The 17,291-nt window shown below is 30.7% G+C and overlaps 3 protein-coding genes across 3 annotated transcripts; all 3 read left to right on the forward strand.

Annotated features, from left to right (window-relative positions):
• Positions 1 to 1,112: 1,112 nt before the first annotated feature.
• Bma-ptr-20 (Uncharacterized protein) lies at positions 1,113 to 8,952 on the forward strand (the record flags this gene model as incomplete). Its single annotated transcript, XM_001900052.2, has 18 exons — positions 1,113 to 1,181; positions 1,445 to 1,606; positions 2,837 to 3,028; positions 3,254 to 3,342; positions 3,549 to 3,630; positions 3,709 to 3,801; positions 4,080 to 4,241; positions 4,354 to 4,520; positions 4,663 to 4,843; positions 5,280 to 5,363; positions 5,575 to 5,820; positions 6,089 to 6,361; positions 6,604 to 6,704; positions 7,262 to 7,363; positions 7,684 to 7,799; positions 8,037 to 8,263; positions 8,397 to 8,607; positions 8,783 to 8,952. 18 exons carry the CDS (start codon positions 1,113 to 1,115, stop codon positions 8,950 to 8,952), a joined length of 2,727 nt encoding a protein of 908 aa, XP_001900087.2.
• An 892-nt stretch (positions 8,953 to 9,844) lies between these two features.
• Positions 9,845 to 11,821, forward strand: Bm6763 (Uncharacterized protein; the record flags this gene model as incomplete). Its single annotated transcript, XM_001900051.2, has 7 exons — positions 9,845 to 9,955; positions 10,200 to 10,361; positions 10,442 to 10,669; positions 10,774 to 10,962; positions 11,236 to 11,316; positions 11,453 to 11,537; positions 11,688 to 11,821. 7 exons carry the CDS (start codon positions 9,845 to 9,847, stop codon positions 11,819 to 11,821), a joined length of 990 nt encoding a protein of 329 aa, XP_001900086.2.
• A 1,561-nt stretch (positions 11,822 to 13,382) lies between these two features.
• Bm5572 (Uncharacterized protein) lies at positions 13,383 to 15,540 on the forward strand (the record flags this gene model as incomplete). The annotated part of the gene is made up of 5 exons (XM_001900050.2): positions 13,383 to 13,539; positions 13,686 to 13,910; positions 14,295 to 14,403; positions 14,693 to 14,817; positions 15,374 to 15,540. The coding sequence occupies 5 exons, from the start codon at positions 13,383 to 13,385 to the stop codon at positions 15,538 to 15,540; spliced, it is 783 nt and encodes a 260-aa protein (XP_001900085.2).
• Positions 15,541 to 17,291: the final 1,751 nt, after the last annotated feature.

Here is a 17,291-nt window from a genome sequence, read left to right on the forward strand (position 1 = left end):
TTTTTGATTTTAAATTTTTTACAACGTATTTTACCTCTGTACTTTATTTCTCAACAATTAACTGCTTTGCTCTATTAGACTATTACCTTGACTTTTCCTATTTAACACAGCGTATTTCTCCATATTACCTTTTAGTATGCGTTATTCATATAAATATGTTATTTTACTACTGCGCAAATTGACTTGCATTATAATATAGCGCTTTTGCGCTCCGTGTATTAGTTGATAGCTAAACATTCATTGTCTTGAGATTTGCACAACCGTCTGTTAACCTATAAGCTCAAACAAGGTGAACACATATTTGAAACTATTATTTCTTATAAGATTGTAATTGAAACCGTAGTGACACACTGTTAATTTAACTGAACAATTTATCAATTTCTGCGGAGTGATTTCAGCAATTTCAAAATTTTTATCCAATGGTAATTTTTCTTTTCGGTTGAATTATCTCTGAAGTTGTTTTCGAAAATTTCATTTAACATTTTCAGCACTTAAGTCAATTACTTTTTTTGAATTTTCCAAGGACACAGCTTTGATAATTTTTAGACTATTATCATAATAGAATTGCTTCACTTTTTTCAGAGGTGTGATTTAATTATATGAGTCACAGATGCAAATAATAAATTCCATTTTATTGGCCTGTTTTTAATTTCATTGAGTCGCTATCGTAATTAGAATTTTTCAATTATTTTGCTCAATCATATCTAAATTAAAGTAAGTCAGATGTTTTTTAATATTCAATACTATACACCATGTAAAACATTCTACTTATTGAAATAAGTCTCCAAATTCATTTTTTTTTTTTTTTTTTTTGGTGGATTTGATGTGCTACATTAAAATTATCGACACAGAAGATTTAACTAATGATTTGTGTTCGTTAAAAATTTAAATTCAATCTTGAAATTGAATGCAATAAATAAAATTTATAAGAGATTTATACAGATCATTCATTTTTATTTTTGAGAATCTAAAAGAATTATTGATCATAATATTGTTGCAGTATTTTCTTTCCAATATTATAATTGCGCTAAACTTTCAAACTTTTCATGCAATATTTCATTAAACTTTGAATTGTCAAATCTTTTTCAATTTCTTTTTTCATTTTAGATAAAATGCGATTTTTGGAAGGCATTTATCGCCGTTATGGACATTTTGTAGCCATACATCCTATTCCTTTTTTAGTAAGAGCTATCGCTTTACACATGTTACTTAATTTGCTTCACTCTTCTGACTAGTAGGAATTTATAATAGATAATTCTATCAATAGAAGAATTTGTTTTAACTTTTAATTTGCCGGAAGCTTCTTTTTTCCTGATAAGGGTGATAATGGATAAGATCTCTAGTTTGTCAAGAATTTTTTTATAGTAATGAGAAAAAAAAATTGCAAATCTTCAAAGTTAAGATTAACATGCAAAATAGATAATTGATTTTAATTAAAATTTAGCTATTGCCTGTTCTCACAACGTTTTTTTCGACTGTTGGATTGTTTCGCTTTCATATTGATAATGATATCTGGAATATTTATTCGCCGATAAATGGATTATCTCGGGCAGAGGAAAAGGCATTGGAACGTTTTGAATATGCTAGCGGTGTTCATCATTACAGAGTAACTATTTAAATTTAAAATGTGAATTAAGAAAATTAAGTGGAAAAGTTGATTTCTTACTTTCCTTACGTAAATTTTTTCTGTTTCAGTTGTAATTTATACCCTTTTCTATTATTTTAGTAAGAAACTGTATCATAACTCTGTGCCAGACAAAATTAAGACATAGAATTTCGAGATTTACAACCTTTTCGAAAGTAGTCCTCGCGAACCACTTTGAAAATTAATAGAAAGAATCTTTTGAATAAAATTTGTGCCAAGCTAAAGAGATCTAAGTTATTTAGTCTACTAACACTGTGCAGTAAAAATAACGAAATTTATGATCCTGTAAAGAAAGTTCTCTTTTGTTGAAAATTAATTGGCTTTCACTCGGTTAACTGAGACGTCTGCAATCATCGCAAAATGTTGTTCAGTTGATTAACGACGAATAGAGAAATAATAAGATGACCATTTTAAAGTATTTCGAGAATCTTAAATTTATCTTGCAATAAAAAAATGAATTTGTGATTTTCTTTGTGAAAAGATTATGGTGGAAATTTGCATAGAGCCACATACCTTATTGAAGACTGTCTTTTGTTTCTTTCTTTTTTTAGTATGAGAATTCTTCGGGAAGTCAATTACAATTGAAAAGAAACTGTTGAAAGTGTTAAAAACAAACATCGAAGATTCCCATAGAAATTTGTTTTTCTCGTGCGCTATTTATTGTGATATTGTGATGAGACTACTTTTAGCTACCTAAATCTGTGGGAATCTATAATATTTGACATAAATTTTATCAGTTGGTCAGATGTCGTCTTAATTAACATCGTACTAATACCTAGACTTGAAATTTCGGGATCACTCATCAGGAATTTTATGCAATGCATAATTAGATGGCTATTTTTTAAGACAGAAATGCAAAACAAGTCTGAAGTAATGATGAACTGAATTATAGTAGAGTGCAATCGAATGGTTCGTAATTCACCAGCAATCTGAATGCAAGTTATGAATTGCTTCAATTGGTTTTAAGAACAGAAAGTATGAAAGTACTTAGAAAGCTTCCGCGAAGAAAGGGATGATTTGTAGCAGAAATTACTTCTACTTGCACTAAAACGACACATTAGTTTAGATGGCTATTAATTACCACTACATTCAGTGAACTGTTATCTATCATTAAATTTCTATGCATTTTTACTTGTATTATTGAATTTTTAATTCTTTGATTTAAATGCAAATATTACTGGAAGTTTTCAGTTGCAAATTTTGGTAAATCGTAAAGATAGTGGTAATCTGATGAACGATAACAATACGGATAAGATATTAAAAATGGAAAGATTCATAGCCAACAATATAACCATCAATGATGGCTATAATTCGTTTACCTACCGTAACATTTGTGGTGTCTATTGCAATGACAGTAATGAGATCGTTCTCACTTTCATAAAGGTAATGAAGGTTTATTATCTATTATTTTACAGCATCCCACGTAAATGAACCCCTAGAAATGGGTCAGAGGTACGAAATAGTCGATGGATTAGAAATTTTCAACGTAATTTATTTTGATTTAAAAGTCAAAATTAAAATTGAGAAGTTCTTCTGATACATTTTATATATTCAGTTAAAATAGTTACATTTCTGTCCTCTAATGAAGGTATCAATGTCAAATTCCAGATAGCAATCAATATGGATGGTCGATCTTCATCATCATTAGCTTTCACATTTCCAAAGGCTCGAATATTTGAGAAATATATCTTTATGGGGTATGGACTATTTCTCACTTCCAACTAATTTTAAAATTTGATTGAAAATGTGAAGCGTTTTTATTTTGTTAAATTAGGAAAACGAATGCTATGTGTATTGAATGTTTTCTACAGTACTGAAAAAAAGTTAATGAAAATTTCCAAATTCGTGCATGTATTTTCAGTTTTAAAATTCACTTTCTGTAAGAGCATTTCTACATATTCAGATACTCCGTTGGTGAACTGCATTATTCCAAGCAGGATAGAACTGTTGTTGATGGCTTCAAACTCTTCATATTGCATTTTATGGTTAGAAATGGCACCAAAATTTAATGCTGAAAACTTATGAATTTATAACTTAAGAATTAATTTTTAATTTCTGAACAGGTAGATCTGAATCTTCCACAAGGTAAAAGAATAGCGAAGAATTTTGAATCACAGCTGCGAACATTGCTTGTGTTGGCTACCTATGAATCTGAGGTAAAGAAATATTGAATGTCTCCAAGAAAAGTTTTAAAATCCAGGGAAAATAAAATTGTTGTCCCATATAGAAAATCTAAAAATTAAATACAAAAACGAAAATGGAGTTAAAATTGTGAAATATCTTTTTGAGAATTTTATTACAAATGAAAGTAAGCTCATAAATAAATAAGGTTTTTACTATTTGGATTCTTTCGTTTTGCTCTAAAAAAAAAAAATGAAAATTTTGAATACTGAGACTTTTCAGAGATTTCAGAAATGTAAAACGGAAGTTTTAGGATCTAGAATATGCTCTATTCAGCAGAGATCGGGAAATTGAAGAACAGCAGCAAATAACTCTTGCTGCTTTACCATTTCTCGGTGTAACTGCTTTGATGTTGGTTGCATTTATGGTCATTAGCTTGACCGATTTTCCATTCAGAAATAGCCAACATATTGAGGTGAAATATTCCAAGAATTCTCTGAATAACATTCGCTATTAATTAGCATTATGATTATGCATGGATAATATTCATTTCGAGGTGATCATAAATTCAATCTTCGTCATTTCAGGCTATTTTTGCGGTGCTTTCTCCAGTGATGGCATTGGTTACTTCTTGGGGTATTTTATGGGGTGTTGGTTTACCCTTTTCCAACATTTTAACTGTTGTACCTTTTCTCGTCATCACAATTGGTGTTGATGATGCTTTTCTCATATTAGCTGCTTGGAGGCATTCAAAGTAAGCGTTTGCCTGAAATATTCCTTAAGTACAATTCGATACAACGATTGCGTTTGGAATTGAAAATCTAATATTTAAGAATATGACCTTAATTACAAGCCAATATATATATGTAAATGACTTGTAATGCAATATATTGCAGTCCAGCTTCTAATCTCGAAACACGAATAGGTGAAACGCTGACTCATTCCGGTACAAGCGTGACAGTAACTTCGCTTACCGATGTATTATGCTTCATGGTTGGACTGTTTTCGAATCTACCTGTTGTACGACTATTTTGTATTTACACTTCCGCTGCAATTATGATTGACTTCATTTACCAGGTATTCTGTATAAATCAATATTTATAATTTAGTATTTATACTTCCGTTGCAATTATGATTGATTTTATTTGGCTTAGAGAGTCTCAAATAGATGCTCAAACATTAAATAAAGAGACAAGAAATGAGATTAGTTTGGTGCAAAGTGATTACAGACGGAATAGAGCTATTTAAATAATATGAAAAGGCATACAAAGCATATGAAGAAATATTTGAGAGATAACTCTTTAGTGTTAGCTGGTCAAATCAAATGCTACAAATGATCACAGTGTATTCTTATTTTTCCCGTGACAAAGACTTGCAAATATTCAATTATAATTTTAACTTACAATTTTAAGCTTAACTTAATCTGTGGCTTGTACCGGAATTTTCTAAACAAAATTTTTTGAATTAATTATATTTAATTTCTCTAAAATGTTAAAAAAAGGTTTTATTACAGATTACATTTTTTATTGCTTTTGTTGCCTTCAGTGGAAGACAAAAAGTAAATCATCCCAACGAAAAAGCATTATATTCTAAGCAAGTAAGGCATTAAATTCTACTGTTAATTAGAAAGACACGTTTCACAGCAAAGGAATCGCTTAGAGATTTGACGTAACTCTCCAACTGTGATATAGCTGGGGAGTTATGTCCAGAAATTTTAACCCATTTGAAGGATTTTAATAACACTTTCGTCTGTAACATCGTAATCAGCGAAATCTTTGATATCTGATTGTTGCATAATTTTTTTGCAGAATCTTAAATCCAGAAACATCCTAGATGGATTATGGTCAAAAATTGAACATAAAGATTCTCATAAATTATACTCTGTTGACGTTAGTATTACAAAATATTGCTTGTCCGGTGATAATTCTTTATCACTAAAAATGATAAGGAAAACATCGAAGAAAAGTGAAATTATCCTACAGAAGCTTATCAATATCCTTCATCTGTCATTTACGAAATTCATTGTTGTTGCTGCATTTATTACTCATATTATTGTAAGTCAAGCAGAAATACTTTTTTTTTATATTTGTGCTTAAATCGATATTTTTTACGAAATGAGAGAAAGTTAATTGCAAGGAAATATAAATTCTTTTAAGATCCTTTCAATCGAATCCTTGTAAATACTAAGCCTTAAAGTTAATATTTTGAAGGTTGCGAAGTGCTAACGTTGAGAGTTCTCTTTAATTTGAATTCACTTTGCTTGTGTATTGCTGATTTCCTCTGAACTCCCAAATTTAAGTAGAACTTCAATTATAACTTTAGGTGGTATCATATCTTTGCACCAAAGTGAATACAGATTTTGATATGGAAAATTTATACATGGAAAATTCAAGCATGAATGCCATTTCGCGACAGCTACAACGTTTTACTCTCAGTGAAGCATTCGTCGTTAATTTTGCTCTTTATCCGATGCCGAATTTTGCTGATGTTTTTATCCGAAACAAATTCGATCATTTAATTGAAGAGTTAGAAACAATACCAAAATTTGGTATGGGACCAGATGGAACTGTGTTGTGGACAAGGGATTTTGCTGATGTTAGTAGAACGCATACTGATTTCTTCTATTCCTACAGCATTAAAATTTGGATGACAAAGTGATTGGTTATTGTCATTTTGTTATCTTGCAAAATATCCCGAAAACTGGTTGAGTAGCAAGTAGTCAAAAGAAAATATCTCATAAATAATCCGTTCCAATAAATTCCAACCGGAACTGAACAATTTAATTAGCTCCAATATCTAATCTCATAATAAATGTTACAATAGATCATATTCTGCAGGCAGTAGCATTTTGGGATGACGAAAGCAATTTCTGGAGACAAGACAAATTACTTTCAACATTTCGAGAATACGAAATAGAAGAAAAGTTCATCACCACTGAGTTAGTTTATAATTGATCACATACAAAATTTGGTGCGCATTCGATTCCAACTACGGATTAGTTAATAATTTATTTGAAACATAGCTTCTATAAAAATCTGAAATGATAAATGCTTTTAATTGGCTGCAGTTTTCTTCAGGAAAGGTTAGATTTTAACTTCACTTTTTTTTGGAATGTACATTTTTTACTGGAAGTCGCACTTGCTGAGTTTTTGGAAGCGTTTAGACCAGAAAGTTGTATTTCTGATCGCTGCAAGAAGTGAATCTTAGCCTGGGAAGAGATGAGAAAATTTTTCTGTGTCACCATTGCCCACTGCATGTGGTGACACATTTGTCGCATTATTATCATTGCAAAAAAAAAAAATTCAAATGTTTTGCTGTCGCTTATCTCTTGTTGTTTCCGTCTATGAAATGAACGATTAATTATGAATATTTTCTATCAAAAATAAAAATGCAGCCAGTAACAGGAAAATATTACACGACAACGATGTGAGGCTAAGCAGAAAAAGTGTCAACGAAAATTGTACCTAATTTAATGAATGAATAAGCATTTTTCAGGAAGAGGGCGGATGGTGTGGAAGTAATTTCCGGTTTTTTTTGGTCAATAACTTACCGCAATATGAACAACTTTTTGGATGTACAAGAACTCATGCAGCAAAGGTTTCCTTCATTTTTCATTTTGTTCGTTGCTGCTATTTCATCCACTTTGGTTGAATTTCCATTTCAACTATTTAGCACTTTCAAACATGGAATTAAGACTATTTTAAAATGTGTGCAACAAAATAAGGTTCCATTTCTTCTTTCTTCATTCTAGAAAATTATCAGCCCTGTAATGGTAGTAATTTACAACGAAGTGAAAAGCTCAAACAAGTTTAAATAAATTCTTATGATAAAAATGTGCAACGGTTTGCAAGATTGCTGTATTTATCGTTCTTCTTCGTCAGTATCAGACTGTTAACTTTTTATCAGTTTTAATTCAGGCGATCCATAATATCAAAGTATGCTAAATTCTTCAATGTTAGCTCTCATCATCCACTGGAAAAAGTTCCTACTGAGTCAGCAGCCAGTGCAGCAACTAATTTTATCCAAACTGCATGTCTGTTAACTTTTTTCTCAAACTTTTGTAATTAATTAGTGAAACACTCTGTATAGCTTTGATTTGACTTGAAATTCATCAAGAACATATGCATTCAATATAATAGAAAGTATGGAAAAATGGTTTTCATGAATTCAAATTTGAAAACATTTTTGCTTATAGTTAATTGTCATTTAGATGTGAGTAAGTTTACAGTTATGTTATATTTGTCAGCATTAAATCTAGAAATCATTGCAGTTTCTGCGGTGGTTTTAATGTCAGCCGTAGTTTACTTCTTTATCACTGACGTAAGTGCCGTAGTGGCCGTTGTTATTTCTATTCTGTCCATTTGCTTCGGAGCACTTGCATACTTGCATTTATGGAATGTACGACTGGATGCTATCTCTCTGATTAGTTTACTGATGAGTATTGGCTTTTCAGTAGATTACAGTGCTCATATCTGTTATCACTACCTCACACAAAAGGTAGTTCAGTATTCTGTTCCATCACTTCTATTTCCTGTCAGTTATGCATCAATCTTTTTGTTAATTTTTATGGAAAAGTCTGTTGACTTCAGAATTTTGAATCAATTTTAAATATATATTCACAAATGCGCAGGACAATAAGAAATCTGAAGAACACTCTCATCAACCCATTTCGATCATTGTCGGCTCAGATGCAAATGTCAAAGATTTATCGATATTACCATCAATTAATAACAGTATCCATTGCAATAAATCGAGTAATACTGATACTCGAGCAAGATTCTTGGTCACATTTAAAAGTGTCGGATGGCCTGTAATTCAATCGGGACTCAGTACTTTAGTAGGTAAGTGATACCTTTACTTTCGTTGGTAATTGTTGTGGAAAACCTTCGAATAACAAATTCTTACAATTTTTAATCAATTCTAGCAATATATAAGATTAAGGACTGGAATGTTCAAAACTTAACTTTAATAATAATGAACCTTTGAACTACCTAACAGTGTTTAAAAAATTTTCAGGCATATTACCCATGGTTATGGTGAAAGCTTATGTAGTTGCCGTATTCTGGAAGACAATAATATTATTAATTGTATTGGGGATCATTCATGCATTAATCTTGTTACCTGTAATTTTAATCATTTTTGATGACATAGAATGTTACATAAAAAAATGTTTTCGATCAAAATGATTTAATAGATCGATCCAAAAATGCTCGATTGAAATCGTTTACTGGTAAAAGTTTTAGAAGATTATTTCTGAATCGAATGACACTGTATAAAATCTTGTTTTCTTCTTTTAACGAGTGAAGGCACAACAATTGTGAGAAAAATATCTTTTATTGATGAGAAAGAAGTGGCTTTGAAAATGCAATTTTCTCTATTAACTTAAATAACCTTTAATTTCAAAGAGGCTTGCGAAAGATAAGAAATTGAAGTGCAAATTTAATTTAAACTTTTGGACTCATTCAAGAATTCAAATTCATTTAAACTATTTGAACTTCGAGGGAGTGGTTCTGTCTCGATCTACTGCGTTCAAATTGTGGCTAGTCATTTTAGATTCCGAAAAAATGGTTCAATTAAGAATTTGTTGCTCAAGTTTCATACTGATTTTCTTTTCCAGTAAATTTTAACGGAACCAGAGAATTTTGTTCAGAAGTAAAGAATTTCAAATACATCGCAAATTTATTCAAAATGCCAAATGGTAACAGAATCATCAAATCTGTTAATCCAGCTCACGTAGCTTTCCTGAAGAAACACATCACTTATATTTCTAATAAGTTTCAGAATTTATTTGTTTAAAAGTTATAAGTTAGTCTTTTTTTTTGAACGTATTACCAAATTACTATATTTAGAAAATATAACTAAGTGTTTATTTATTTGCCAAATAATAAGAAAAAAGTCTTTAAGTATTTTATTTCCAAGCATTTATCCCGTAAAGATTGTCTTCCAAAGATGAAATTTAAATCTAAGCATATATCTAAGGATATTTTCACTGTGTTAGATAAAATTATATCTATAAACAAGCCTAATTAATTTCATTGCCTTTACTTTTATCTTTACCTTTTACCAATCGATTATACTATGCACGAGTTACTACCTATTTTGAACGAAGCAAAGAAATTATTTCTGTCAGAACCAACTCTACTAGATGTTGAAGTGCCATGTGTCGTGATTGGTGATATCCATGGCCAAGTATGTCAGTTATTCCGCTTATCTTATCCTTAAGTCCATAGTAAATGAGTATTACTTAATTAGCAATTGAGAAAAATAATATAATGAGCGATAAATGAACTTCAAAGATCTCAGAGAGAGGAAAGAGACCATCGATGAGAAACAAGAAAAAAGTGTGTTTTCCATTCTCTACTGCATTCTTTCTTTTCGTATGATCAAATTTTTTCATTTTAATGATAGTTTGCTTAGGCAGAGATTATTTTAGTACGAAGATTTGCATCGAATATTTTCTGTTCTTGGAGCAGGTCGCAAAAGTGGGGCCGTTAAACGACGTTTTGTATTTCTCGGTGATTACGTCGATCGCGGTATGAACTCATTAGAAACAATTTGTTGCCTTCTGGCGCACAAATTGATGTTCCCAAAGATGGTAAATGATTAATAACCTTACGCTACTTGTAGTAGAGGGAATTGAATTTTTTAAAATTAAGATAATAGAGACAATTCCAGTTCAACATGTTACGTGGGAATCATGAATCATCGGACATTAATCAAACATATGGCTTCCAACTGGAACTTGAGCGCAGATTTCCAGCAAATAATGAAGGGCTTACTTTATGGAATGCCTTTAATGAACTATTCGCTTGCTTACCACTTGCGGCTATAATTCACAATAAAATACTTTGCATTCACGGCGGTATTGGACCGGAACTGAAATGCTTGAATGACATTAGAAAGGTTAGCTGAACTGCATCTAATGTATTTTACCGCTTCAGCGGATTATCAAGCGAATGACTGACGATGAATCATATATTCAGGTTCAATCTCTCCTGAAATTCCAGATCAAACGTCCAATTCTTGATCCAACGGAATTACCGCTGGCATGTAGTCTTTTATGGTCTGATCCTATGCTTGATTTGAAAGGTTTCATTAAAAATTCAATTCGCGGAGCTGGTTATTTCTTTGGTGAAGATACTGTAATTGCTTGTTGTGAACAGCTAAATATCGATCTGATTGTGCGAGCACATCAGGTATCTTCCGTTTGCATTTAAACCTATTACATATCATTGAGCTGAAATCGCTTATCTCAACTTATATGTTCCTTTTTTTTCTTTTTTTTTTTTTGATAAATTTGGATTTAATTTCAATTATTTCAATGAAAGTTTATTTCAATGAAATTTTGCAAATTAGTTTTTTGTTTTCCTACTGTTTTAAAAATTAAATGAGCAGAAATTGAAATAAAAAATTGATTGAATAAATTATTCTTACGCTTTAACTTTAAAATGAATTGCGCATATTTTCAGATGATAATGAATGGTTACGGTTTCTTTTGCAAAAGACGATTAGTTTCAGTCTTTTCAGCACCACGTTATCTCTTATCAAAGGTACACTTCTTAAATAGTTTATTAAATTTGAAATTTACACAGCCAATTGCTCATTATTTGAGTTTTACCATATTTTCTTCCTTTTTAATTTTTAAAAAAATAGAATTTTTAAACTAATTCAGTATTAAATTGCCAGAATAATAAATGTGCTATATTACAAGTGGAGAAAGATTTAAGAGTTGGCTTCATATTGCTTTGCCCGGTAACGCCTGAAACGCAAGGCAAGTATCTTTCCATAACGTAAGATTACGTAACAACGTCAAAAGTTTTATTAGTACAATGGAAGTTTCTGGCGCTGTTAATTGTACTGACTAATAGTTAATGAGTAATTTTAGATAATTTATTAATAAATAACTTATCTACGTTCTTAGGACAAGATCATTTCCGCAATTTTTTCACGAAAAACAATGACAATTCATCGTTCGCTTCACGAAAAGCTGCAGCAGAAGGTTTTATGTGCGAAACTATTGATAGTTTCCGCGGAAGCGTGAAGGCTATTACGTGAAATACTTTATGTTTTACTCAATCATACATAAAAATTATAATCTCCTTGAATTTGAGGTCAAAATTATCAGCCAAATTTGAATATAGTGTCTCGTGATGTCTTATATTTACAAACTTTTTACATATTTCTGATTTATGCCAATTAATTAAAATATCTATCCATCATGCTACACCGCAATGATTTCACACTTTCCATCTTGCGGGGCAATCAAAATGCACTTTCATAGACATATCGAAATTGCGAGAGGCAATGATCCGAATGATTCGTCCAATACTGGACGAAGGCAGAAAATATGAAAACCAGTTTTTAATTTGGCTCAGTCCAGCAGTTTTAGCAGGACTAATGATGAGAGGTATAAATCGATGAGTTATGGGGGAACAGTTTTGGATTTCTTTCTTTCCTTTTCTTCAATTTATTCATTCTTCATTAAATTTTGAGTTACTAATTTCCATAGTCTGCAGTTAATTCATCCTGAAACTCATTTCAAATTTATGGCATACTTAATTACTTACTCACTAAAGCATAATGTTAGAGGAATTACTCTACTAAAACGCTTTAATTAATGCTGCAATTTTGTTGTAAATTTTAATCTTTTTCTTCTGTGTACTTTAATACTTCCAAACTTTTTTTTTAATACCCAATTCAAATGAAGTAGGAATAAAAAAATGACGTTGAAATTTGTATTGTGGTTTTACCCAGCTGTTTTGCTCTTTGATTTTCCTGAAGTTGATCAAGTACTTACTTGTTCACTTCTTCACCGCTGTGAAAGTAATTTGTATTGTTATTTCTGGAAAGTTTTCTTATGGAATTCATATTTTCTAGACTAATTTGAACATTGATTTAATAATGGAAAATAAATTGTTCTATTTCAACAAAAAGTGTAGCAAAAAAATTAAAACATGTAATAATAATAATTATACTACTTGAAGTTAGTTTTAATTTTTGAGTTAGATACCCAAAATACTAATGATAAATTTTTGTAATAAAACTCTAGTGTTTTCTTGAAGTATTGCAATCTTTGTTTTTTTAATTTTATTTTTCTAATATTTCTAACTTGATTTTTCCTTCAATTTTTTTTGACAATCTTTTTATCATTGAAAAAAAGCACAAATCCATTTTTCAACTTTCAAAGTACCGTCAATTTGTTTTGATGGTAGTTCAAGAGGAGTGAAGAAACTTCTTGGTGTCACTGCTAACAAGTGATAAGTGAAGGAAATTCTTTAAAATAGCAAAATTTCTGCTCATTGTTTGATAGCTGAATTACTTTTTGCAAGTCTAGCAGTGTACTACATTGCATTGAATTCAATTTTGAGCGATATAATTTAAAAGAAATGACTACTATTAGGAGGTTATTTTGAGATTACAGTGCTAATTTTCGGTTAGTACTGCCTGCTATATGTTTTATGGATTTCATTTCCGGAAAAATGCTGCAATTTTCTTTCTTGTACGCAATGGAAGTTTTTAGCATTTAAATCATTACTGTAATTATTCATATTCAGTAGTTTTGTAAAAGCGAGGAGAAATTGATAAATGTCCAAGGGTTAAAGATTATTTCACAAGGATGAAGGAATGGTTGACAATAATCATTTGGTTAATAACATCTATGACACAAACAACTGTCAGTGTCAAGTGTGCAGAATGCGATTTTCTGGCTCACACATCTATTTCTGGTATCAGAACTTGTCCACAAAATTGTTATGGCGATGTTTGCTTTATTGGTAATCTATTTCTACCAGCAAATATTTTAATTTTCATTCTTTCGAGTTTTTAAAATTTAATTTTGAATTGCATTCAAAATTTAGAATTTTTTAGTTCTTCCAGTCAGTTGTTTCACAAGTTTTGAGTTTGTTGTGTCTATTTTCAGTAGTCAACAATTACTATAACGAAACTCTGGTATCGGGATGTGTGAATGTTGACATGGATACGCAAACATTTTTCCGTGATCATGCTTATTGTTATAAGAGAAATTGGTACACAGTCTGTGGATGCACCAACTCAGATCGGTGCAACAGTCCACAGGCACCCTTTTCTATGTTTACTTTCGTTACTTCACCTTTTCTCGAAGACTGTCAATTTATGACAAAGCAGGGTTTGTTTCCTGTCTACAGTCATCATTAAATCTATTCTGTCCTTTTATTTACGGTATGATTTTTTTGGAATGCGTGATTGATGGCTAAAAATGTCACCCGTTCATTTTAATCATATAATGGCCGAGTGATCAAGTGATTGAGCTGTCGCATAGTGATTGTCAATCGTCTGACTACTGCAGAAGCTTTTATGAATATTCATTTTAACAATGCCAATAAGCAAACAATTAGTAGTTATCAAATTTTGTACGCTGCACTTGCGGAGTGTTGGGTGCTCTCATCACTTTTCAGAACTTTAGTTGCAGTCTCCATTAACTAAAACTTTCCTTTTGTATTTAAATCATATTTCAGCAAATTAAGGCTTGCTAAAATTACTTGCATTTCAGCAGATAGGGACTGTAATCCATTTCAATTGAATATTACTTTGAAAGAAAATAAATCCGAAACAAAATTATTATTCAGAGAACAAACTGAAGAAGGTGAAAGAAGTAATATGTAAGTTTCTTGTCTTGAAATTCCTGCAAAATTTCGTATTTCATATTTCATAATCTTAACTCATCTTTTCATACTTACAATTTCCCATGGGCATGTTGCCAATCAGATGCCTGAAATCTATCCTTACTTGGCTTCTGCTTACTACTTGGTTTCTTCCTAATACGTAACGTTTCTTGCAATGATACTTATATGTAATTATTGCTGAACATAGCTCAGAATAATCTTCAACGTTAAATCTACAATTCCAACATGCGTGACACAGGTAGGTATACGATGACTTCGATTCCAGCATCGAAATGACAACAGAAAATGCACGGATCGACAATCCGCTATCTGTGATGACAACAACTTACCCAACGGTCAATAACTCTACAATAATTGGGATTGAATCGGCCAGTGATAAAAGCCATAAGGGTACATTTTGAAGCATATTGTCATTTTGAAGCATATTGTAGTATTTGTTTTCTTCAGTTTAGATAAATGGAACCGAGATGGTTGGATGAGCACCGCAAAAAAGAGATAACTTTTGATAAGAATCTTTAGAAGTGCTATTTTGGCGCAAAATAAATGCTAATAGTAATGTAATGACAAATTTAAACTTAACTTTATGATGTATGATATCATCAGAAGTAAAATTTCAAACTGCAAGTGCCTTACGTATCTTCATGCATTTTAAAATTACATAATAAATTCGAAATGTCATCATGTCAGTTTTAATATCATTCATTGTTGGATTTTATAGTAATTAATGGACTGGAATTCCTCAGTAATTAATAAACAATATTAGTAAACAAATAACTAAGACACAATAAGTGTACAAATTTAATTTCCAATTAAAAGGACAGAAAGTAGCAAAAAACCTAACTAATTTTGTTGTAAGACTCCATATTTGATTGAACTGCTTTTATCCTGTTAAACTTTTCATCTTGTCATTTGTTTGATATCCAGTTTTTATGAACACTTTTTTTAGATAACAGAAATGAAATAACTGGTGATTTTGTCGATAAAGTGATGCGTAGTTTACTTCCCAACACGGATCTTCAGCATTTCATGGATCCGGAAAAGGGTAGGAAACTGTTTTTCAGCAGTTGCTTTTCATTTTTGTTTTCTAATTTAGATCCGGAATTTCAGCAGTGACATACTTCATGTGATGCCTTTTTGTTTCTTTTTTTAATACCTAAACTTTTTAGGGAAAACACACAAAAAAATAAACATGAGATCTGATGGTAATAGCTCTAGCCGTCAATATGGAATATCCAGGATCGCCGTTTTATTAATTTTTTCTTTGCTTCCTTGCTTCCACCAATTACCTAAAGTGAATTTAAAAAAAAATAATATCTCATCTTAAGTAAATATTATAATAGGTTTTGTGTTTTATTTCCAACTTGAAAAGTTATTTATCTTCCTTAGAAACATGAACAATTTGAATCATTCTATTAGCAATTTATTCAGTAAATTTCAAATTCCAATGCCTGAAATATTTCTATGAAATCTATTTATCTTAAGTTTCGCTAATATTTAAAATTTTTTGTTTTGTTGTTCCTTTCTGAAAGTAATCAAACAATTAAAGAAGCTAAATTAATTAACTAATTAAATTTAAAACCAGTTCCTTCTTTACAGGCGTAAATTTTAAGTAAAATTGTTTGTTCGGTTCAATTTCATTTCATTTACTACTATGCTCTTTTCTATTCTGTTAATTCCATATATTATATTTCGCTGAAGAGTAAATTGCCACTGCTGCGGTATGACTCAGTGCAGTTTCTTCTCTTCTAATTATCTGAGGAATGAGTCATTTAGCTCAAATCGTTCTATCTTAACACATTCGCCTCATTCACCGTCCAAATTCAGAAAATATTTTCTTTCACTTCAAAAAGAACTGCGGAAATGAACAAAGAAAGAAATACGATGTGACGGAGAAATTTGATAATAAAAAAAATTTTCTTTATTTAAAAAGCATTAAATTAGTAATATTTTTAAGTTCATTGCCATATATAACAATGGTTATGTACAAAGATGAAAAGAGATTTGCTCTTTTCTTTCCATTTCATACAGAATTTGAACTTTTCTCTCTGTGAAATAGAAAAAGAATTACTAAACCATTGGAACTTTGAATAGTTAGTTATTAAAAAGAATGAAAAAAGATAATTATTCTTACATGAAAGACTACAGATGCATTAACTATCGAATTATTGAGAAAAAAAAAAAAAAAAAAGAACGAAATAGTGAAATCTAATGGGCTTGCATATCTGTAATCGGAGTTTACAGTAATGTTGATCTTAACTTGACTGATAATATGATAAGCAATAAACAAGTACATGCAGTCATTATCAACTGATATCTACAGGAAACTACACAGCCTTTTTCGATCAAATCTCGAAAAAAGATCGAAAATTTCTATCAATGGCGCCAGAACTATTCTCTTTTCAAATCTATTACCAGCAACACATGAACACTGTTTTCTATGAAAACTGGTTAAATCAGAATTGTTCGTCAGCAAATGGCAATTAGCTTCAACAAAAAGTGGAATAATAAAAATATTGGATGAAAATATTGGGAGAAATTTTGCAAAAATCAAAAATATGCGATGCTAAAATATGGATTGCAGACCGAACACTCTTTTCTATGAGAACTGGTTAAATCAGAATTTTCTTCGTCATTTCGAAGTGCTAATAACACTCAAAACCAGTGAATAAACGCTGTTTAGATGATATGAACAAACTCGTCGTTCCCTCTTTTTTAGCAACTAAATCTATTAAATGATGAAATTTGAACTTATCCGGAATTCGGTGCAAAATTCATAAGTGATAAATTACTATTATTATCAATCTGCATAGCATATCCGATATTCTTATACATATCGTCCATTTTCCTATCCTTTTGATCCTGTT

The sequence above is a fragment of the Brugia malayi genome (assembly GCF_000002995.4).
Source record: "Brugia malayi strain FR3 genome assembly, contig: Bm_v4_Chr2_contig_001, whole genome shotgun sequence".
NCBI classification, from domain to species: domain Eukaryota; kingdom Metazoa; phylum Nematoda; class Chromadorea; order Rhabditida; family Onchocercidae; genus Brugia; species Brugia malayi.